Source organism: Liolophura sinensis, chromosome 8 (assembly GCF_032854445.1).
Source record: "Liolophura sinensis isolate JHLJ2023 chromosome 8, CUHK_Ljap_v2, whole genome shotgun sequence".
In the NCBI taxonomy this organism is placed as follows: Eukaryota; Metazoa; Mollusca; class Polyplacophora; order Chitonida; family Chitonidae; genus Liolophura; species Liolophura sinensis.
Genome location: NC_088302.1, coordinates 1,517,362 through 1,540,767, shown reverse-complemented (window position 1 = coordinate 1,540,767; position 23,406 = coordinate 1,517,362). Strand labels below are relative to the sequence as shown.

Below are 23,406 nucleotides of genomic sequence, written 5' to 3'. Positions count from 1 at the left end.
ATAAACTTCGACGTAGTGCATCAGGTTACACACATGGGTAAGATGGAAGTGACGCTAGACACGTCGTCTCTAGGTGCAAAAGATGCTGAAAAAGTATTCCTTCGTAAGTGTCGAGGTTGATATGACTAATATATTTTATGCAAATTCATATGAAAGTGACACATATCCTTCGTAAGTGTCGAGGTTGATATGACTAATATACTTTATGCAAATTCATATGAAAGTGAGCCAGTAGGAGAAAAAAATGCAGATCACAGGCTAGTTCTTGGCTTCTGAATATGTCTGTTACAGTGCCCGTCTATGGACGACAAATAGCAGTGTATCGTTTGACTTGTTGAACTAAATCTGTCTTTGTCTGTCAGGATTTGCAATACCGATACAAAGTACGGGACTGTGTGTATCCTTTAGTGCTTCCCTTAGATATGGAGCCCAGTAGCAGCAATATGGAAAGGTACGGTGGTCTAGCATTGCACCCAGTGACATTTGTGACGATGGTACATACATGTAAGTTAGTTGAAGTGCTGCTTCAGTCCCAAGAGAGGCCAGGCGGAAATATTAAACTGATATGAAGGATACAATATAGAATATAGCTAGCACCACGCTTCAAATAAATTTATGATGAATAACTTTATTTAACATCTGTAAGTGGAGAGTCCTCAAAAACAAAATCTTCAGCAGTTTCCGTAAAATGTAGCTGATGTAACGTTAAAATATTCCTCATGTGACAATGAATCAGGCAGATATGGAGTAAGGTAGCTATGCTGGAATGACGCCATGCCCGTTTGAGAGTATGATGTCATTTGCGGCTGTACGTCAGTGACAGTGACGTCAAGTGTTCTTGCATGACGTCACACAAAGGCAAACTTGGAGACAACAGAAAACTGTTGTTTCCGTTTTATCCTCTCAAACTAACAACTGTAATACAGAGCATTTTTTAAGTGTAAGAAAGTAAGTCTGTCTGTCTTCATCCTTATCATTTAACCTTGCTCTTAGGATGAACAAGTCTTGACACTTAAGTAGCTCTCTAACTAACCGCACAGAGTATGCCCTAAGTTGTTATCATTCAGAACTTCCAAAAGAGGGTACTAGTATGCAAATAATTAGCTTAAAAGCACTGATCAGCTAGCCCAAAAATGCAGTCAAAAAATGGCATATATTTACTTGTACGCAGAGGCTGAACTAGACCTTACTGAGTACCAGTATGAATTCACAACTGATTTTTTTGGCTAACAACCATCAGGTAATTAGGTGCTAAAATACTATTTGATAGCTCAGCCCAGGCAATCTAGTGTCCTCCATATCAACACTGACCACTGTCAGATCTATACATTTTAGTGAATTTAGTGAAATATTTATAAGCACACCTCATAGAAAGAAAATATAACAAAACAAGACAGAGATTTTCTGAAAAATCTGTGTGTTTTAAAAACCAGAGACCAACACTGTCAAGTGTGCCAGTTGCCAGTGTCAAAAGGTGTAGACTCTGACTGCACATTCATGAAAGTAAAAATAGTCATAAGCATATAACGCAAATTAGTGAAGTATGGCCCCTGTATTTCAGTATGACAAACAGAATAAATCCAGCCAAAAGTATTTTGAAATTTAAAATTTTACAAACTGCAAGTTCAGAAGATTCAGGAAAACTGATTTTCTTCCATTAATCCTTGTGCTACATGATTTGTCCCCTTCATCAGGTTCTGTATCAGGTTCTGCACAGGGAAGAGAGAGTACCACTGTTGGCTTTTTATTTTTAACTTGGGTGGCTAAAACTCTGTTCTCTGACTTGGTTGTCTTTATTCTGCCGTTCATGCCAAATATCTCTGAAAAAAATATATTTTTTGTTTGAAGTGATCAATAGCATACAGTGTATGAGGATTAAAGGATTTGAAAAGAGGAGTAGTTTATGTACTATTCCATTTGTTTTCTTTTGTGCGCTTAGTTATGTTGTTGTCTGTATGTGCTGTTAATTTTTCAAAGTTTATTTTGTATTAGAAACTTAGACATAGAGTGCAGATATTGTGATTGTGATGGATAGGACATAAGTTCTTTGTTAAATGTTATTTTGATTGGGATACTAGTATTGTTCTTCGGGTTCACTGATGTTACACAGGTATGGATATGTAACCTTGTATATGTATTTGCAATGAAAGGGAGATGTTTTAACCTGGTATATTCCAGCCTCTAGTTTCTTTTAGGTTGCTTGTGTTGGGATAAACTTCAGTTTATTTTCAATCATGAATTGTCTCCCTTTTTTGGCACTGTCAAACCACTGTCTCCAGAACTTGTCTAGGCTTTCCTCCCACCCCTGGTGAAATCCTAAATTACGAACTCTTACAAAATTTTCGCTTCTTTACCCCAGTATTACTGTACATAGTGTATTCTGTCACTGGTCCATTGTATTACTGGTCCTTTGTATCACCGGTCCAGTATGCTCTTAACAAATTGACCAGACAGTGGTTGTTAAATATAGTGAATGAAGTGCTTCATGGGCCTATGGTGTTCTGAATGAGCCCCTTTCTATTTCTTACTCCAGTTAACTTTCCCAATGGAAAAATCAAAGAAGAGGCGAAAAAGGATATCAAATTTGAAGCTATTGAGAGCTCTGACAAAGACGATCCAGTGAAGAAAAATCACAAAACTGTGGTGAGTTAACTGTTAGCTCACATAACTTGTTTCTTTGAGGGTGTTTACAAGTAGATTGTTCTTTAGCCTGTAGACAGTTTGTGAAAGTATTGAAATACTGTACACATAATTGACTCATGTTAAAATCTTTCAAGTACAATCTCAACATTAAATTGCTGTAGGCCTTCAACCGGTCTCCTCTTTTTAATAGCATTTATTGATCAATATAAGTCATATTAGGTACTGTACATACATGTATGCATTGATGATAGTGCAACGGCTACTGTATCTGTCTACATATATTATATATCACCTGAATATTAAAAACGTGGGTAAATTTCCCTATTTATGTTGATGATTAGGTGGCCAAGACTGGCAAGATGACGTACAGAGGTCAGAACTTCGGCCCTACAGCCTGCAGATCTGCCGGTCTCTGTCAGTAAGTGACACCTGCTTTCCATCTTCCACAGTATTTATGATTATTTGTTAATGTATGTGTGAGACAGATTTGTATCATCTGTGCTTTTAATGGAAAAGTTATTTCAGAATAATATGAGAGCAAAGTTACTCAAAATGAATCCAGTTTGACAATATTTCAGTGTTACTTTTATTAAGTCGTCATCTTAATTACATATGACGTGACTGCATTAAAGTCAACATATTGAAATTGTCAAAATGTATTTATTCAGATTTACATTGCTTATCTAGTCGATCAGTGGCTCTCTTCAAAGGTATAGGAACCATTTTCTTAGGTGTTTCTTTCTGGAATGTTTGGATAGCTTGCCTTATAAAAACCTTATATATATTTTTCTGCTGAGTGATTTGAATCTTTTGCTTAGTTGGAAGTCCATCTGGATTTTCTGTTTTCCATCAGGTATTACCTCGGTGTACTAAATAAGGAGACTGGGAAAATGCGATTATTGGATGCTCATATGATAAACATGGAGCCAGTCATAGCAGGTGAGTGTGAGCAGGTGAGGGAATATCACTGGTTATAGCAGGTGAGTGTTGGTTGTCACTGGTTATGGCAGGTGAGTGTTGGTTGTCACTGGTTATAACAGGTGAGTGTGGGACGTCACTGGTTGTAACAGGTGAGTGTGGGACGTCACTGGTTGTAACAGGTGAGTGTGGGACATCACTCGTTATAGCAGGTGAGTGTTGGACGTCACTGGTTATAACAGGTGAGTGTGGGACGTCACTGGTTATAACAGGTGAGTGTGGGACATCACTGGTTATAACAGATGAGTGTTGGACATCACTGGTTATAACAGGTGAGTGTTGGACATCACTGGTTATAGCAGGTGAGTGTGGGACGTCACTGGTTATAACAGGTGTGTGTGGGACGTCACTGGTTATAACAGGTGAGTGTGAGATATCACTGGTTATAACAGGTGAGTGTGGGACATCTCTGGTTATAACAGGTGAGTGTGGGACGTCACTGGTTATAACAGGTGAGTGTGGGACGTCACTGGTTATAACAGGTGAGTGTGAGATATCACTGGTTATAACAGGTGAGTGTGGGACATCACTGGTTATAACAGGTGAGTGTGGGACGTCACTGGTTATAACAGGTGCGTGTGGGACATCACTGGTTATAGCAGGGGAGTGTTGAACGTCACTGGTTATCCAATGCTGAGTGAACTCTTTATCCATGCCCTGTTTTAATAGTCAGAATCGCGTAATTTCATAGAATGCTGAAGCAAAAGCCACATTCTCAACAGTTTTGGATATTTTGGAAAAGTGAATTCCGAGCTTGTTTGAATTTGACTAACATCTAACATGACTAACTGTGTAGATGGCAGGGCAGTCATATTGGGGCAATGTTCGCATACCAGTTGTAGTAACAAACTCATAACTACAGCCACAGTATACTTCAGTCATGGGTAAATTGTATGCTAATTTCTCTGTTAATTGACAGCTTGAATCTTACTGGCCATGTTACAGCTTGTTTTCTTGTGTGAAATAAAGAAGATATTGTTGAAAAAAGAAACAAAATAAGAAAATTCCTTCATTCTACCATATGACTATATAAGCAGAACAGACAAACAGACCAGAGATCTTTTCTCTTTTAGGGGAGGAAGAGTCTAGCATCCCAGAAATTCCAGCCAACTTGAATTTGTCCTTCAGAGAGAAGGTGAGGTGATCAACAAACCAGCTTGTTCAGGTTTTTATACATTAACCCAGGTGCCTTGTAGATCAGAATGGAGTCTGCTGTAAACTGTCAAATTTCTAACTCCATGTACCCCAATTCTTCTACCTCTGCCACCAGTGTTTTGAAAAATTGTGAGAACTCTAAGTTTCAGGACAGATTAATAAGTATAATGTTGTGTCGGGGAATATGCAGAACTTATACGGCATGTTTTTCCCATTCTGAGGATCAGCAAAAAGTGGAACTAATGAATGACAAATGCAAGTCATCTTGAATGACAAAATGTAAGTTATCATGAATGACAAAATGCAAGTTATCATGAATGACGAAATCCAAGTTATCATGAATTACAAAATCCAAGATATCATGAATGGCAAAGTCCAAGTTATCAATGACAAAATCCAAGTTATCATGAATTTCAAAATCCACCTGATCATGAATGACAAAATCCAAGTTATCATGAATTTCAAAATCCACCTGATCATCAATGACAAAATCCACGTTATCATGAATGACGAAATCCAAGTTAACTTGAATGACGAAATGCAAGTTGTCATGAATGACGAAATCCAAGTTATCATGAATGACGAAATCCACATTACCATGAGTGACAAAATCCAAGTTATCATGAATGACGAAATCCAAGTTATCATGAATGACGAAATCCAAGTTATCATGAATGACAAAATGCAAGTTATCATGAATGGCGAAATCCATGTTATCATGAATGACGAAATCCAAGTTGTCATGAATGACGAAATCCAAGTTAGCATGAATGACAAAATGCAAGTTATCATGAATGACGAAATCCAAGTTAGCATGAATGACAAAATGCAAGTTATCATGAATGACGAAATCCAAGTTATCATGAATGACAAAATGCAAGTTATCATGAATGACGAAATCCATGTTATCATGAATGATGAAATCCAAGTTATCTTGAATGACGAAATACAAGTTAGCATGAATGACAAAATGCAAGTTATCATGAATGACGAAATCCATGTTATCATGAATGATGAAATCCAAGTTATCTTGAATGACGAAATCCAAGTTATCATGAATGACAAAATGCAAGTTATCATGAATGACAAAATGCAAGTTATCATGAATGACGAAATCCAAGTTATCATGGATGACGAAATCCAAGTTATCATGGATGACGAAATCCAAGTTACCATGAATGACAAAATTCACATTACCATGAATGACAGAATCCAAGTTATCATGAATGACAGAATCCATGTTATCATGAAAGATGAAATTCGTTGTATCATGAATTACAAAATCCACATTATTATGAATGACGAAATGCAAGTTATCATGAATGACAAAATCCAAGTTATCATGAATGATGAAATCCATGTTATCATGAATGATGAAATCCAAGTTATCTTGAATGACGAAATCCAAGTTATCATGAATGACAAAATGCAAGTTATCATGAATGACAAAATGCAAGTTATCATGAATGACGAAATCCAAGTTATCATGGATGACGAAATCCAAGTTATCATGAATGACGAAATCCAAGTTACCATGAATGACAAAATCCAAGTTGTCATGAATGACAAAATCCAAGCTATCACGAATGATGAAATCCAAGTTATCATGAATGATGAAATCCAAGTTATCATGAATGATGAAATCCAAGTTATCATGAATGATGAAATACAAGTTATCATGAATGATGAAATCCAAGTTATCATGAATGATGAAATTCAAGTTATCATGAATGATGAAATCCTAGTTATCATGAATGATGAAATTCAAGTTATCATAAGTTTAGAAATTAGGTACAGCTGATACTAATTAACACTGCCTACCCTTTCCAAGATTGTAGTCTTTTGATTTTTATTAGAATGACATTCTCACAAAATCATTTGGGAGCTCTAAGAAGAAGAAAGCTGTTGAATCACGTCAGAGGAACCAAGTAAAGGGGGAGGCATTAGAGATGGCTCTGGAGATGGCTGTAGATCATGCCATGTCTCAGCCAGACGCCAAAAATCTTCTGAGTGAGTGGAATTTTCTGGAGTATGGCATTAATCAAAGAACTAAATTGTGAGTGAGTGCCATCTGTACTACAGTATGTAAAGCTGTGCTTGGGATTCAAACATAAATGTTGACCTGCATATTTTTTTTTTTTTTTTTTTTTTTGATTGGTGTTTTACGCCGTACTCAAGAATATTTCACTTATACGACAGCGACCAGCATTATGGTGGGTGGAAATCGGGCACAGCCCGGGGGAAACCCACGACCATCCGCAGGTTGCTGACAGACCTTCCCACTTACGGCCGGAGAGGGAGCCAGCATGAGCTGGACTTGAACTAACAGCGACCGCATTGGTGAGAGGCTCCTGGGTCATTACACTGCGCTAGCGCGCTAACCAACTGAGCCACGGAGGCCCCGACCTGCATATTCAGTGTATTGTGCATTTGTATTGTGGTAATTGTCCTTCAGAGAAAACAAAAAATATTCAACCTGTAGTGTTTTAAATGTAAGAATTATGATACAATTACATTTATTGTAGCAAAGTGACAGTATTTATCTTGACCTGTTCATTTCCCCTCAGTTTTCTGCCTGTTTATACATATATATACATATATATATATATATATATATATATATATATATATATATATATATATATATGTGGTAGGTTGCCCTAAACAGCTAAATACCCAGAAAATAAAATGGCGGCAGTCAAAGCCAGGCTGTACTGTTATTCACATCCTTGTGTATTATTTTCTTGACACAATTTTAAATCTATTACCACTGAGGAATTTTCCAAAGAATCATTTTCGGTATTTCACCTATAAAATGGCACATTTTGGGCGATTTTCACCTATAAAATGGCACATTTTGGGCGATTAAGTTGGATTGATTCACCCACCTTAAGCCACTTAATAATTTTTTGTGATGTTTGATTAATTTCTCACCAGAAAAACAAAATAAAAAGTGTTGACGTGAAAAGTGTTATTTTAAAAAGTGACATTTATTTTCATGTACCTGTGTGTCACAGCATGACTTTACTCTGTTTTACCTCACTTTTTGATACTATGATTTTACTCTGTGTAACTTTACTGTTTGTTGCCTCGTTGGATCCAGTGTATATGACCTTGATGCTGTGTTTTGCCAGGCCCCAGCAAGTCTTCCGAGACCTCCAGCCTGATTCCTCCATACAACAAAGACGCGACAAGCCCAGCAGGAGTGTACAATCTGGATGACAGTGAGTTGTCTAGTTATGTCTTACCTCATCATAGTCCTCATCTGGTTATGTCTTACCTCATCCCAATCCTTGTCTAGTTATATCTTACCTCATCCCAGTCCTCGTCTAGTTATGTCTTACCTCATCATAGTCCTCGTCTAATTATGTCTAACCTCATCCCAGTCTTCGTCTAGTTATGTCTTACCTCATCCCAGTCCTCGTCTAGTTATGTCTTACCTCATCCCAGTCCTCGTCTAGTTATGTCTTACCTCATCCCAGTCCTCGTCTAGTTATGTCTTACCTCATCATAGTCCTCGTCTAATTATGTCTAACCTCATCCCAGTCTTCGTCAAGTTATGTCTTACCTCATCATAGTCCGCATCTGGTTATGTCTTACCTCATCCCAGTCCTCGTCTAGTTATATCTTACCTCATCCCAGTCCTCGTCTAGTTATGTCTTACCTCATCCCAGTCCTCGTCTAGTTATGTCTTACCTCATCCCAGTCCTCGTCTAGTTATGTCTTACCTCATCCCAGTCCTTGTTAAGTTATATCTTACCTCATCCCAGTCCTTGTCAAGTTATGTCTTACCTCATCCCAGTCCTTGTCAAGTTATATGTTACCTCATCCCAGTCCTCGTCTAGTTATGTCTTACCTCATCCCAGTTCTTGTCAAGTTATATCTTATCTCATCCCAGTCCTTGTCAAGTTATATCTTACCTCATCCCAGTCCTTGTCAAGTTATGTCTTACCTCATCCCAGTCCTTGTCAAGTTATATCTTACCTCATCCCAGTCCTCGTTTAGTTATGTCTTACCTCATCCCAGTCCTTGTCAAGTTATATCTTACCTCATCCCAGTCCTCGTCTAGTTATGTCTTACCTCATCCCAGTCCTCGTCTAGTTATGTCTTACCTCATCCCAGTCCTCGTTTAGTTATGTCTTACCTCATCCCAGTAATTGTCTAGTTATGTCTTACCTCATCCCAGTCCTTATCTAATTATGTCTAACCTCATCCCAGTCCTCGTCTAGTTATGTCTTACCTCATCCCAGTCTTCGTCTAGTTATGTCTTACCTCATCCCAGTCCTCGTCTAGTTATGTCTTACCTCATCGCAGTCCTTGTCAAGTTATATCTTACCTCATCCCAGTCCTTGTCAAGTTATGTCTTACCTCATCCCAGTCCTTGTCAAGTTATATCTTACCTCATCCCAGTCCTTGTCAAGTTATATCTTACCTCATCCCAGTCCTCGTCTAGTTATGTCTTACCTCATCCCAGTCCTCGTCTAGTTATGTCTTACCTCATTACAGTCCTTGTCAAGTTATATCTTACCTCATCCCAGTCCTTGTCAAGTTATGTCTTACCTCATCCCAGTCCTTGTCAAGTTATATCTTACCTCATCCCAGTCCTTGTCAAGTTATGTCTTACCTCATCATGTCCTTGTCAAGTTATATCTTACCTCATCCCAGTCCTCGTCTAGTTATATCTTACCTCATCCCAGTCCTCGTTTAGTTATGTCTTACCTCATCCCAGTAATTGTCTAATTATGTCTTACCTCATCCCAGTCCTTGTCTAATTATGTCCAACCTCATCCCAGTCCTCGTCTAGTTATGTCTTACCTCATCCCAGTCCTCGTCTAGTTATGTCTTACCTCATCCCAGTCCTTGTCAAGTTATATCTTACCTCATCCCAGTCCTTGTCAAGTTATGTCTTACCTCATCCCAGTCCTTGTCAAGTTATATCTTACCTCATCCCAGTCCTTGTCAAGTTATATCTTACCTCATCCCAGTCCTCGTCTAGTTATGTCTTACCTCATCCCAGTCCTCGTCTAGTTATGTCTTACCTCATCCCAGTCCTTGTCAAGTTATATCTTACCTCATCCCAGTCCTTGTCAAGTTATATCTTACCTCATCCCAGTCCTTGTCAAGTTATATCTTACCTCATCCCAGTCCTTGTCAAGTTATGTCTTACCTCATCATGTCCTTGTCAAGTTATATCTTACCTCATCCCAGTCCTCGTCTAGTTATATCTTACCTCATCCCAGTCCTCGTTTAGTTATGTCTTACCTCATCCCAGTAATTGTGTAGTTATGTCTTACCTCATCCCAGTCCTTGTCTAATTATGTCTAACCTCATCCCAGTCCTCGTCTAGTTATATCTTACCTCATCCCAGTCCTCGTTTAGTTATGTCTTACCTCATCCCAGTAATTGTCTAGTTATGTCTTACCTCATCCCAGTAATTGTCTAGTTATGTCTTACCTCATCCCAGTCCTTGTCTAATTATGTCTAACCTCATCTCAGTCCTCGTCTAGTTATGTCTTACCTCATCCCAGTCCTTGTCTAATTATGTCTAACCTCATCCCAGTCCTTGTCAAGTTATATCTTACCTCATCATAGTCCTCATCTGGTTATGTCTTACCTTATCCCAGTCCTCGTCAAGTTATGTCTAACCTTATCCCAGTCCTCGTCTAGTTATATCTTACCTCATCCCAGTCCTCGTTTAGTTATGTCTTACCTCATCCCAGTAATTGTCTAGTTATGTCTTACCTCATCCCAGTCCTTGTCTAATTATGTCTAACCTCATCCCAGTCCTCGTCTAGTTATGTCTTACCTCATCCCAGTCCTCATCTGGTTATGTCTTACCTCATCATAGTCCTCATCTGGTTATGTCTTACCTTATCCCAGTCCTCGTCAAGTTATGTCTAACCTTATCCCAGTCCTCGTTTAGTTATATCTTACCTCATCCCAGTCCTCGTTTAGTTATGTCTTACCTCATCCCAGTCCTCGTCTAGTTATGTCTTACCTTATCCTAGTCCTCGTTTAGTTATATCTTGCCTCATCCCAGTCCTTGTTTAGTTATGTCTTACCTCATCCCAGTCTTCGTCTAGTTATGTCTTACCTCATCATAGTCCTCATCTGGTTATGTCTAACCTCATCCCAGTCCTCGTTTAGTTATATCCTACCTCATCCCAGTCCTTGTCTAGTTATGTCTTACCTCATCCCAGTCCTCGTTTAATTATGTCTAACCTTATCCCAGTCCTCGTCTAATTATGTCTTACCTCATCCCAGTCCTCGTCTAGTTATGTCTTACCTCATCCCAGTCCTCGTTTAGTTATGTCTTATTTCCTGTTCAGCCACATCCACTTTAGGGGGCCTCCGTGGCTCAGTCGGTTAGCGCGCAAGCACAGCGTAATGACCAATGCGGTGGCTGTGCGGAGCCTCTCACCAATGCGGTGGCTGTGAGTTCAAGTCCAGCTCATGCTGGCTTCCTCTCCGGCTGTACATGGGGAGGTTTGCCAGCAACCTGTGGATGGTCGTGGGTTTCCCCCGGGTGCTGCCCAGTTTCCTCCCACCATGATGCTGACCAACGATGTATAAGTGAAATATTCTTGAGTACGGCATAAAACACTAATCAAATAAATAAATAAATAAACACATCCACTTTATTGACATGCTTCATAATTTTGTTAATCATCTTTATATTCTTGCGAAGAACCAAAAACATGATGTAGCATCTCTTGTACCGACGTGCATGTGGTCATAAAGACAAAGCAGGACGTAGCGTCCCTTGTACTGATGTACATGTGGTCATAAAGACAAAGCAGGACGTAGCGTTCCTTGTACTGACGTACATGTGGTCATAAAGACAAAGCAGGACGTAGCGTCCCTTGTACTGACGTACATGTGGTCATAAAGACAAAACATGACGTAGCGTCCCTTGTACCAACATACATGTGGTCATAAAGGCAAAGCAGGACATAGCAGCCCTTTTACCGACGTACATGTGGTCATAAAGACAAAGCAGGACGTAGAGTCCCTTGTACTGACGTACATGTGGTCATAAAGACAAAGCAGGACGTAGAGCCCCTTGTACTGACGTACATGTGGTCATAAAGACAAAGCAGGACGTAGCGTCCCTTGCACCGATGTACATGTGGTCATAAAGACAAAGCAGGACGTAGCGTCCCTTGTACTGACGTACATGTGGTCATAAAGACAAGGCAGGACGTAGAGTCCCTAGTACTGACGTACATGTGGTCATAAAGACAAAGCAGGACGTAGCTTCCCTTGTACTGACGTACATGTGGTCATAAAGACAAAGCAGGACATAGCGTCCCTTGTACTGACGTACATGTGGTCATAAAGACAAAGCAGGACGTAGCGTCCCTTGTACTGACGTACATGTGGTCATAAAAACAAAGCAGGACGTAGAGTCCCTTGTACTGACGTACATGTGGTCATAAAGACAAAGCAGGACATAGCGGCCCTTTTACCGACGTACATGTGGTCATAAAGACAAAGCAGGACGTAGCTTCCCTTGTACTGACGTACATGTGGTCATAAAGACAAAGCAGGACGAAGAGTCCCTTGTACTGACGTACATGTGGTCATAAAGACAAAGCAGGACGTAGCTTCAATTGTACTGACGTACATGTGGTCATAAAGACAAAGCAAGACGTAGCGTCCCTTGTACTGACGTACATGTGGTCATAAAGACAAAGCAGGAGGTAGTGTCCCTTGTACCGACGGACATGTGGTCATAAAGACAAAGCAGGACGTAGCTTCCCTTGTACTGACGTACATGTGGTCATAAAGACAAAGCAGGACGTAGAGTCCCTAGTACCGACGTACATGTGGTCATAAAGACAAAGCATGACGTAGACTCCCTTGTACCGACGTACATGTGGTCATAAAGACAAAGCAGGATGTAGAGTCCCTTGTACTGACGTACATGTGGTCATAAAGACAAAGCAGGACGTAGCTTCCCTTGTACTGATGTACATGTGGTCATAAAGACAAAACATGACGTAGCGTCCCTTGTAATGACGTACATGTGGTCATAAAGACAAAGCAGGATGTAGAGTCCCTTGTACCGACGTACATGTGGTCATAAAGGCAAAGCAGGACGTAGCGGCCCTTGTATCGACGTATATGTGGTCGTAAAGACAAAGCAGGACGTAGAGTCACTTGTACCGACGTATATGTGGTCGTAAAGACAAAGCAGGACGTAGCGTCCCTTGTACCGACGTACATGTGGTCATAAAGACAAAACATGACATAGCGTCCCTTGTACTGACGTACATGTGGTCATAAAGACAAAGCAGGACGTAACTTCCCTTGTACCGACGTACATGTGGTCATAAAGACAAAGCAGGACGTAGAGTCCCTTGTACCGACGTACATGTGGTCATAAAGACAAAGCAGGACGTAGCGGCCCTTGTACCGACGGACATGTGGTCATAAAGACAAAGCAGGACGTAGCGTCCCTTGTACGCACATACATGTGGTCATAAAGGCAAAGCAGGACGTAGCTTCCCTTGTACTGACGTACATGTGGTCATAAAGACAAAGCAGGACGTAGCTTCCCTTGTACTGATGTACATGTGGTCATAAAGACAAAGCAGGACGTAGCGGCCCTTGTACCGACGGACATGTGGTCATAAAGACAAAGCAGGACGTAGCGTCCCTTGTACGCACATACATGTGGTCATAAAGGCAAAGCAGGACGTAGCTTCCCTTGTACTGACGTACATGTGGTCATAAAGACAAAACATGACGTAGCGTCCCTTGTACGCACATACATGTGGACAAAACAAGATTCATTTGACGTCAGCGGAAACAGCTACATACTCCAGTAATAAAAATAACTCAGGCCTGATTGGTTGGCACTGATACAATTTTTTCAGTGTGCATGTTGTAGCTTGCTTTGATCTGTCATAGTTATGCAACATATCAAATATAAAAAGATATGTGTTTCCTCCGCCATAATGTTGCTGTTGTGTAAATGAAATAAAATGTCCATCATGGAAATAAATAAATTAAACTATGGGAGACTTTATCTATGCATATTTAAGTTTGGTCTACTGTTATCTTTTGTCTTTTGAATGTGTACAGTTGTCAGCCCAAGAGAAAGGGATGAACTGTCTTGGGCGGCCGAAGTGTTCTTGAAATGCGAACGTGATCAAATAGAAGCCTGGAGAAAAACTTCCACGTAAGTGATTTGGTCTTCTTTAAAAATTAGTAAACATTGGGTGAGGTTTTGTTGCTGCTATAAGATATGCATATCCCTACCATATGAAGCTACCATATTAGGTGAGGTTTTGTTGCTGCTATAAGATATGCATATCCCTACCATATGAAGCTACCATATTAGGTAAGGTTTTGTTGCTGCTATAAGATATGCATACCCCTACCATATGAAGCTACCATATGATGGGCACTTCCTTTAGGTGAGGCTTTTATAAGATTGGTACCTTTTTTGGTTGTGGTCGCTGTAAGATAGGCACCTTCTTTGGGTGAGTTTGATATAAGATAGGCACCTCCTTTGGGTGAGTTTGATATAAGATAGGCACCTCCTTTGGGTGAGGTTGCTATAAGATAGGCACTTCCTGTGGTTGAGGTTGCTGTGAGAAAGGCACTTCCTATGGTTGAGGTTGCTGTGAGATAGGTACTTCCTGTGGTTGAGGTTGCTGTGAGAAAGACATTTCCTGTGGTTGAGGTTGCTGTGAGAAAGGTACTTCCTATGGTTGAGGTTGCTGTGAGATAGGTACTTCCTGTGGTTGAGGTTCCTGTGAGAAAGGCACTTCCTGTGGTTGAGGTTGCTGTGAGAAAGGCACTTCCTATGGTTGAGGTTGCTGTGAGATCGGTACTTCCTGTGAGAAGGGCACTTTCTATGGTTGAGGTTGCTGTGAGATAGGTACTTCCTGTGGTTGAGGTTGCTGTGAGATCGGTACTTCCTGTGAGAAGGGCACTTTCTATGGTTGAGGTTGCTGTGAGATAGGCACTTCCTGTGGTTGAGGTTGCTGTGAGAAAGGCACTTCCTATGGTTGAGGTTGCTGTGAGATAGGTACTTCCTGTGGTTGAGGTTCCTGTGAGAAAGGCACTTCCTGTGGTTGAGGTTGCTGTGAGAAAGGCACTTCCTATGGTTGAGGTTGCGGTGAGATAGGTACTTCCTGTGGTTGGGGTTCCTGCGAGAAAGGCACTTCCTACGGTTGAGGTTGCTGTGAGAAAGGCATTTCCTGTGATTGAGGTTGCTGTGAGAAAGGCACTTCCTATGGTTGAGGTTCCTGTGAGATAGGCATTTCCTGTGGTTGAGGTTCCTGTGAGATAGGCACTTCCTGTGGGTGAGGTTGCATGTGAGATAGGCACTTCCTGTGGTTGAGGTTGCTGTGAGAAAGGCACTTCCTATGGTTGAGGTTCCTGTGAGATAGGCACTTCCTGTGGTTGAGGTTCCTGTGAGATAGGCACTTCCTGTGGGTGAGGTTGCATGTGAGATAGGCACTTCCTGTGGTTGAGGTTGCTGTGAGAAAGGCACTTCCTATGGTTGAGGTTCCTGTGAGAAAGGCACTTCCTGCGATTGAGCTTGCTGTGAGAAAGGCACTTATTGTGGTTGAGGTTCCTGTGAGAGGCACTTCCTGTGGTTGAGGCTGCTGTGAGAAAGGCACTTCCTATGGTTGAGGTTCCTGTGAGATAGGCACTTTCTGTGGTTGAGGTTGCTGTGATAAAGGCACTTCCTGTGGTTGAGGTTCTTGTCAGATAGGCACTTCCTGTGGTTGAGTAAAGCATAAAACACCAATCAAATAAATAAATAAAGAAATCTTCAGCCATGACATTGAGAACAGTTTCTGATCCTCCACCACCAGGTACTCATCCTATGTGCTGAATCATCTTGTCACCTTACCCCTGAGGGAGGAAGCCCGACTCAAGAAAGCCACATTGTTACTCTACCTTCAGAACCTCATTAAGCTTTATCAGACGAAGGCAGCAGAGCTAAGGAGTAAAGGTAAGTCACACAAACATAAGTCACCTTACCCCTGAGGGAGGAAGCCTGACTAAACAAAGCCACGCTGTTACTCTACCTTCAGAACCTTGTTAAGCTTTATCAGACGAAGGCAGCAGAGCTAAGGAGTAAAGGTAAGTCACACAAACATAAGTCACCTTACCCCTGAGGGAGGAAGCCCGACTAAACAAAGCCACGCTGTTACTCTACCTTCAGAACCTCGTTAAGCTTTATCAGACGAAGGCAGCAGAGCTAAGGAGTAAAGGTAAGTCACACAAACATAAGTCACCTTACCCCTGAGGGAGGAAGCCCGACTAAACAAAGCCACGCTGTTACTCTACCTTCAGAACCTCGTTAAGCTTTATCAGACGAAGGCAGCAGAGCTAAGGAGTAAAGGTAAGTCACACAAACATAAGTCACCTTACCCCTGAGGGAGGAAGCCCGACTAAACAAAGCCACGCTGTTACTCTACCTTCAGAACCTCGTTAAGCTTTATCAGACGAAGGCAGCAGAGCTAAGGAGTAAAGGTAAGTCACACAAACACAAGTCACCTTACCCCTGAGGGAGGAAGCCCGACTAAACAAAGCCACATTGTTACTCTACCTCCAGAACCTCATTAAGCTTTATCAGTTGAAGGCAGCAGAGCTAAGGAGTAAAGGTAAGTCACACAAACATAAGTCACCTTACCCCTGAAGGAGGAAGCCCGACTAAACAAAGCCACGTTGTTACTCTACCTTCAGAACGTCATTAAGCTTTATCAGATGAAGGCAGCAGAGCTAAGGAGTAAAGGTAAGTCACACAAACGTAAGTCGCCTTACCCCTGAGGGAGGAAGCCCGACTAAACAAAGCCTCGCTGTTACTCTACCTTCAGAACCTCATTAAGCTTTATCAGTTGAAGGCAGCAGAGCTGAGGAGTAAAGGTAAGTCAGCAAAATGATGTTAGCCACAAACCCATCAGTCACCTTATGTTCTTTCAGATATTTCGTTTTGTCCTTTCTAATTTCAAGGCTTCATGTGTGGTTTTTTAGTCAAGAATTCAAGTATATCTGTTAAATGTGCACAAAATGTCTCTAAGATGTTGTGTATTGAAGATAAATGTGCTGTTGAATTTTCATATGTTATTACAATTGTTCTTCAGGACAGGATAGATTCAGGGAATTTTATAGTATTTTATGTTAAAAGTCTTCACTTTTGCGAGGGTCTTTGGTGGGACATAGACATAAGACATACTCACTTGCTGAGTACATGGGAAGGTCTGGCATCAACCTGCGGATGGTCGTGGGTTTCCCCTGGGCTCTGCTTGGTTTCTTTCGACCATATTGCTGGGCACTGTCGTACAAGTGAAATATTCTTTAGTACAGCATAAAACGCCAATCAATGAAATAAATAAATCCTCTTAATGCAACTGCAGATGAGAAAAATTCCTCATAGCTTGGCTAAGGTCTTTGTCCTCCCACAATTGATTGGCCTCTGACCAATGAGTTGGCTGGCTTGCAGTTAACTCTGGCTGGTTTGGTTGAGGCTTTAAATCAGAAGGTTTGTCAGATGGATGGAGAAGGTCGGTGGTTTACTCACCACACTCAGGAGGTTTGTCAGATGGATGGAGAAGGTCGGTGGTTTACTCACCTTACTCAGGATGTTTGTCAGATGGATGGAGAAGGCCGGTGGTTTACTCACCAAACTTAGGAGGTTTGTCAGATGGACGGAGAAGGTCGGTGGTTTACTCCTCAAACTTAGAAGGTTTGTCAGACGGACGGAGAAGGTCGGTGGTTTACTCACCACACTCAGGAGGTTTGTCAGACAGACTGAGAAGGTCGGTTTACTCACCTTACTCAGGATGTTTGTCAGATGGATGGAGAAGGCCGGTGGTATACTCACCAAACTTAGGAGGTTTGTCAGGTGGACGGAGAAGGTCGGTGGTTTACTCCTCAAACTTAGGAGGTTTGTCAGATGGAGGGAGAAGGTCGGTGGTTTACTCACCACACTCAGGAGGTTTGTCAGATGGAGGGAGAAGGTCGGTGGTTTACTCACCACACTCAGGAGGTTTGTCAGATGGACAGACAAGAGAGTCAGGGGTTTACTCACCACACTCAGGAGGTTTGTCAGATGGATGGAGAAGGACACGAAACACAAGACCACTGATGTATCATTCTTTAGAACAGTGCTACATACCAAAGGAATAGATAAATTGAACTTTTAGTAATTAGAATCTCGTATCTCTCTCTTTATTTTTATTCGAATTCATATGAGACAAGAAAGGTCTTGTTTCAACATTTCAGACCCCCTTCCAGATCTACCAGATTTTGTGAAAAAGTCTGTTCTCAACAAGTTCACTTTGAAGTTGGGTGAAGATGGGAGAAAGATGACAAGGTATGTAGAGTCATTTCTCTAAAGATAACAAGGTACGTGAAGTCACTTTTCAAAAGATAAGGTATGTGAAGTCACTTTGCTAAAGATGACAAGGTACCTGGAGTCACTTCTCCAACATGACAAGGTATGTGGAGTCACCTCTCAAAATATGACAAGGGATGTGGAGTCACTTCTCAACAGACACAACAGGAAATCTGGAAATGTAGGACATAGAGGATTTCACATTGTCAAAGTGTAATACCATAAAAATAAATATTTTTAAAGTAAGAGATGGAAATAATATCCCATGAGAGACGTATGAGAAATATCCCAACCTTCACTCTGCAATTCTCTATTGTTTATAGTTTGATATCATGATTTTGTGTATCTGAACAAGTTTATAAGCAGTGTTTTAAGCTGCAGGCCTACACAGATTGGTCATATACAAGTGCCATCTACCTCCGGGCTGGAGGAATTTTTCTTTAGTCTAGTGGTGGAAGAGTGGTTTCCAAACCCATAGATTGCTGGTTCAAATCCCTGTGATACTTGGTGCTGCGAGCAGGGTTGCTGGGGTACCTTATATAGCAGGCCATGATGCTTTGATGGGCCCTGTGTCTGTTAGACTGTGATGTATATAAGCGCTGTCTCCCTACAGGCCTCTAGTGGTGGAAGCTTGGACTCCAAACCAAGAGGTGGTTCAAATCTCCAGTTAGTACGCCCATCACACTAGTTCCAAGATGAATAAAAAAAGTAAATATTGTAGTCATTCTTATACAACATAAATCTGCATGCAGTAAACTGCTCCTATTTTTTAAAACTAAACTCTGTCAGAAAAGAAACGCAACCCCCGTATTTTAGAGATTTTAATATTTAGTTTTAGGACGGCACAACTTTTTTCTTATTGAAGACAGAAGTCAGAAATTTGGCAGAATAATAATCAAGATGGTCATGTTTAAAACTGTCTTTTCAAAAGTTGCTCACCAGGGGGCGTCTTCCTCAGTATCTCGTATGACCACCACGAGCTGCAATCACTGCACGGCATCTCCTTGGACAAGAACGGATAAGACGCCGGATTCTCTCTTAGGGAATGGCCCTCCACTCCTCCTGTAACGCAACAGCGACCTGTTGAAGCATCTGTGGCGGTGGCTGACGTTGACGCACGTGTCGATCCAGAGTATCCCACAGGTGTTCAATAGGGTTGAGGTCTGGTGATTTAGAGGGCCACGGCAAGACATTGACGTTGGAATCCTGCAGAAAGTTCATTGTTGCACGTGCAGTATGAGGCCTGGCGTTGTCTTGTTGAAAAAGCTGTGTCTGTCGGTCAATAATCGGGAGAAGGTGAGGCTGTAACACGTGGTTGATGTAACGTTGGGCTGTCAGGTTCCCTGGAACGATCACCAAGTCTGATTTCTGGTTGTACGAGATGGCTCCCCAAACCATAACACTGCCTCCGCCAAATCTGTCCACCTGCCGGACGCAGATGGGCGCAAAGCGTTTCCTATACACACGCTGTCTTCCGTCGTGACGTGTCAAAAGAAAACGGGATTCATCAGAAAACCAGATGCGCCTCCAGTTTTGTAAAGTCCATATCCTTACGTTGTTGCACCACCCGAGTCGTAGGCATCGATGTAAGGGGCGTAGTACAGGTCCAACAACTGGTCTACAGGCACGTAAACTCGCTTCTTTCAGACGGTTCCTAATCGTTTGAGCCGACACTCTCCTCGAACCTGGTATTTGTTTGGCAGTCACGATTGGTAGGGCATGCCGATTACGCAGGTGAAGGACCCGGATGTACCGATCTTGAAGTGGGGTCGTGATTCTTGGCCTTCCACTTCTCGGGCGATCGTTGGTCGAATTAAAGTTGTTGTAACGGCTTCAAAGTTGGGATATCGTTGTTTTGTGAACATTTAGGTGTCGTGCAATAGTACCAAAACTTTCTCCGGCTTGAAGATGACCAATGGCGATATTTCGGTCGGCAGCACTCAGTCGCGGCATTTTACCGACTGCCTTTCGTCGACGAATGAATGAATAAAATACGAAAGCACATGGGCTTTTATACACCCCCACACTATAACTGCCATTGATATGATTTGCAAGTGAATGGTTCTGTGTGCGACGTCAACAGGGTCAGTCCATGCGTTGTGACGTCATAAGCAATAAAATACACTTAGGAGAGAAAAGGCAGTTGTTTGGATGGTAATCTTCATTAAAAACGTGTATAATTTCATTACATTTGGCTAAAATTTAGTTTGGAAGCAATAACTTTATTTGAACGAATTTTTGATATCCGAGGACAGGGGTTGCGTTTCCTTTTTGACAGAGTTTATTATTATTTACGAAATCATTATTATTTATTAAACTATTATTATTTAATAACCGTTATTATTTACTAAACCATTATTATATACTAAACCATTATTATTTACAGAAGATTTCCTGTGGGAATTCCTTCAAAATCATGTTGAATTTACACAAATAATTTGGCTGTCATTGCTTGTGGTGTCTTAAACAGTATTAAATTCATGAGAAACAACTTTTCTCTTCATTTTTTCTTTCATCAGATGCATGCCGGCACGGATGAAAGACAAGGTGATCTCATACATCCTGGTTCTTTGTCTGATTATAGACGAGTTTCAGGTGGACTTAGGCCCACTGCAGCAAGACCTTAAAATAAGCCAACAGAGGTAAGCACTACTCAAGCTGTGCCAGTCAACTTTGGGACTTTGTAAACTCTAATATAGATGGTGTTACAAACATTAGAGTGCCCATCTTATCCTATTTTAGGGTAATGTCATGCCTAAGATGCTGGGTATAAGAGATTAAATCAAGTACTCATCAGATCAGAGGCAGTATACTGGAACGTGGTGTCTGGTGCCTTTAGCATGGCATTGCAGTATGTTGGTATGAAGACCAATCTGGTACCCTGCTAAACATTGTTTTCGCCACAACAATGATGTCAGAAACTGTCTATCTCTCAGTTTTCAGGACCCAGGAGGTTTGTCAGATAGCTGACAAAAGGGCAGTGATTGACCCTGGGCACTTCCCTCATTAAGAATAGGTCTGTTAAACCAGAGCACATTGTTAAAAATTAAATATTATATTAAAACCAGCATAGGACTCCCAAAGTAAACAAATTGAACCAAATTCAAATCTTCTCAAATTTTCATCACATTTTAGAATTTCAGTGAATTCATGAGATGCATTTGCTCAAAGTACTAAAATTTGATTGAAGATGTTTACCTGTATCTCTTGTTGTTCAGAAGAAGATTTGTGGTGTTACTCTGTTTTTCTGACTGGTTTCAGACTGACAACATTTGTTCGAGCTCTGGGCTGTCATTACAATGTCAGCAAGAAGACAGAGTTTGGGGAGAAGACAATGACGCAGACAGCCAGATTGGAGGTTCCTTTGACATTCCCAGAAAGAACAATAAAGACGAAGAAAACCCGCCGATGATGCTTGAAGCAGCTGCTGATTGCTTCAGCGTGGTGAAAGTGGCACAACAGCATCCAGATCAGTGACAAACCAGTGGAAGGATATGCATGTACACACCTGCAGTGCCACCTTCAGTGCCAAATTCTGCACACTGCCCTTGTCTCACATACAACCCTTTCATGTGGGTTGGCCTTGACTTGGTCTATTCATAAGGTAGACAACTTTCTAGGCGTAATGAGCACGTTACCATGGTAACTAGCAGAGCCTGCCTCCCTGAGTTACACATGAGTTAAACACAACAGGAATAAATTTGTTACTTTGAGTAGCTTGATCAGAGTTGGTTTTCCAGAAATTGTACATCAGCAAGAATAACTGATCTCTGTGTGGTGACTGGTGATGATCTTGATCGGGGTGGACATCATCCCTAACAAGAGCGTTAACAACATTGTCCTAGCCCCCATTGAGCTGCCCATTGTTTGGTCATGTTTCCATTTGTTATCTCCCGATTTCAGTGAGCATTTGTGAACATACTTCACAGTTTAGGCTGCCAAGGCAGGAATAGGCATGGAGCATAGGATTGGACACTGCAGCAGTCCCTGTGTGGAGACGGTGCTCAGCACCAAAATCTAATCTGTGCTCAGTGTCAAATCTCACCTGTGTGCTGACCTGATATTGTCAACAACAACTGAGTTACCATTTAACAGTTATTTACCTTATTAACAGAAGCTCTATACAAGCTGGTTTGTTAGCTGTGATAAACACCGTTGTTTTTGCAAACCTTGTCTCTCCCTCTTTGTGATATTCATGTTTTATGACAAGTGGTGGCAGATACTTGTGTGGCAGTTTCCGCGGTCAAACTTTTATTGAAGACCATCATTCCACCATTGTATTCCAAACTGTTTGTCAGATGTGGGGACAATTTGTTGGTAAAACTTGGCCGTCATCGTATAAGCATAATATTCTTTAGTATGGCATTAAATAACAATAACATAAATAAATAGACCAATATCAATGGCATTAGATGACAGGTTAGACAGGTAAAAAGGATATAGTTGTACACGAGTAGGTCTGGCGGCAACCAGCGGATGGTCACAGCCCGTTTTCCTCTAGTCACAAGGCTAGCCGCCATCATATGAAATTTTGAAATTTCAGTGAAATTTTGGGTGAAATTTTCTTGAGTACAGCTCAAGACACAATAAACAAAGAAATAAATCGTAAACAGGAGGCAAATGTTCAATCCTAAGGCCTTCACACCTAAGTCTGTAACACAGGCTAAGGGGAGAGGTGAGGTGCTGCTCAGAGAGTGACATTCAAGTGAGGCAGGGCTATAAATGTGCTACAAGAACAGGCCATAGTTATCTCCCCCTCCATGCTCACGAAATACTTCTGCTACCTCGGGATAGATCCAAGACTCGTTCTTGCCAGTTTAGCTTTCAGAAATACAGATCTGTACTCTTACATTGGCTAACCTGCAGCTCGGGATCAATGCGAGTATGCTGTTGTGGACACATCAAATTTGCACACTACAAAGACGATAATGGCAGTAATTCGGACATCACATAGGTATTCGTGAATGATGCAAACCATCATTGCCATAATTACCACAAACTACCAGACACACTGACAAACACCAAACTTCGCCATTTTGATACAAATCGGCTGCAGCATCTGGCAACAGATAAACTTAGGCAGATTACACCATAATAAATGGCGATTTTGAGACTCTTACCATTAGTTTTTATTTTTTCCTTTCAAAACTGTTGCCTTCTGTTCATTATTAAAAGACGATATTATTAAGTTTTGGATCACCCTAGCCACAGGAAATTTGAATGCTATCCGAGAGAATGCATTGGTTATATTTGGCAACATTATA

General features: G+C 41.3%; 1 protein-coding gene across 1 annotated transcript; it reads left to right on the top strand.

Moving 5' to 3' along the window:
* Window positions 1-42: 42 nt before the first annotated feature.
* LOC135472380 (DNA-directed RNA polymerase I subunit RPA49-like) lies at window positions 43-23,142 on the top strand. The gene is made up of 12 exons (XM_064751855.1): window positions 43-103; window positions 2,534-2,643; window positions 2,985-3,061; window positions 3,497-3,582; window positions 4,695-4,756; window positions 6,633-6,786; window positions 7,911-8,000; window positions 13,867-13,963; window positions 15,615-15,754; window positions 18,031-18,121; window positions 20,662-20,784; window positions 21,404-23,142. The coding sequence occupies exons 1-12, from the start codon at window positions 43-45 to the stop codon at window positions 21,552-21,554; spliced, it is 1,242 nt and encodes a 413-aa protein (XP_064607925.1). The 3' UTR covers window positions 21,555-23,142.
* Window positions 23,143-23,406: the final 264 nt, after the last annotated feature.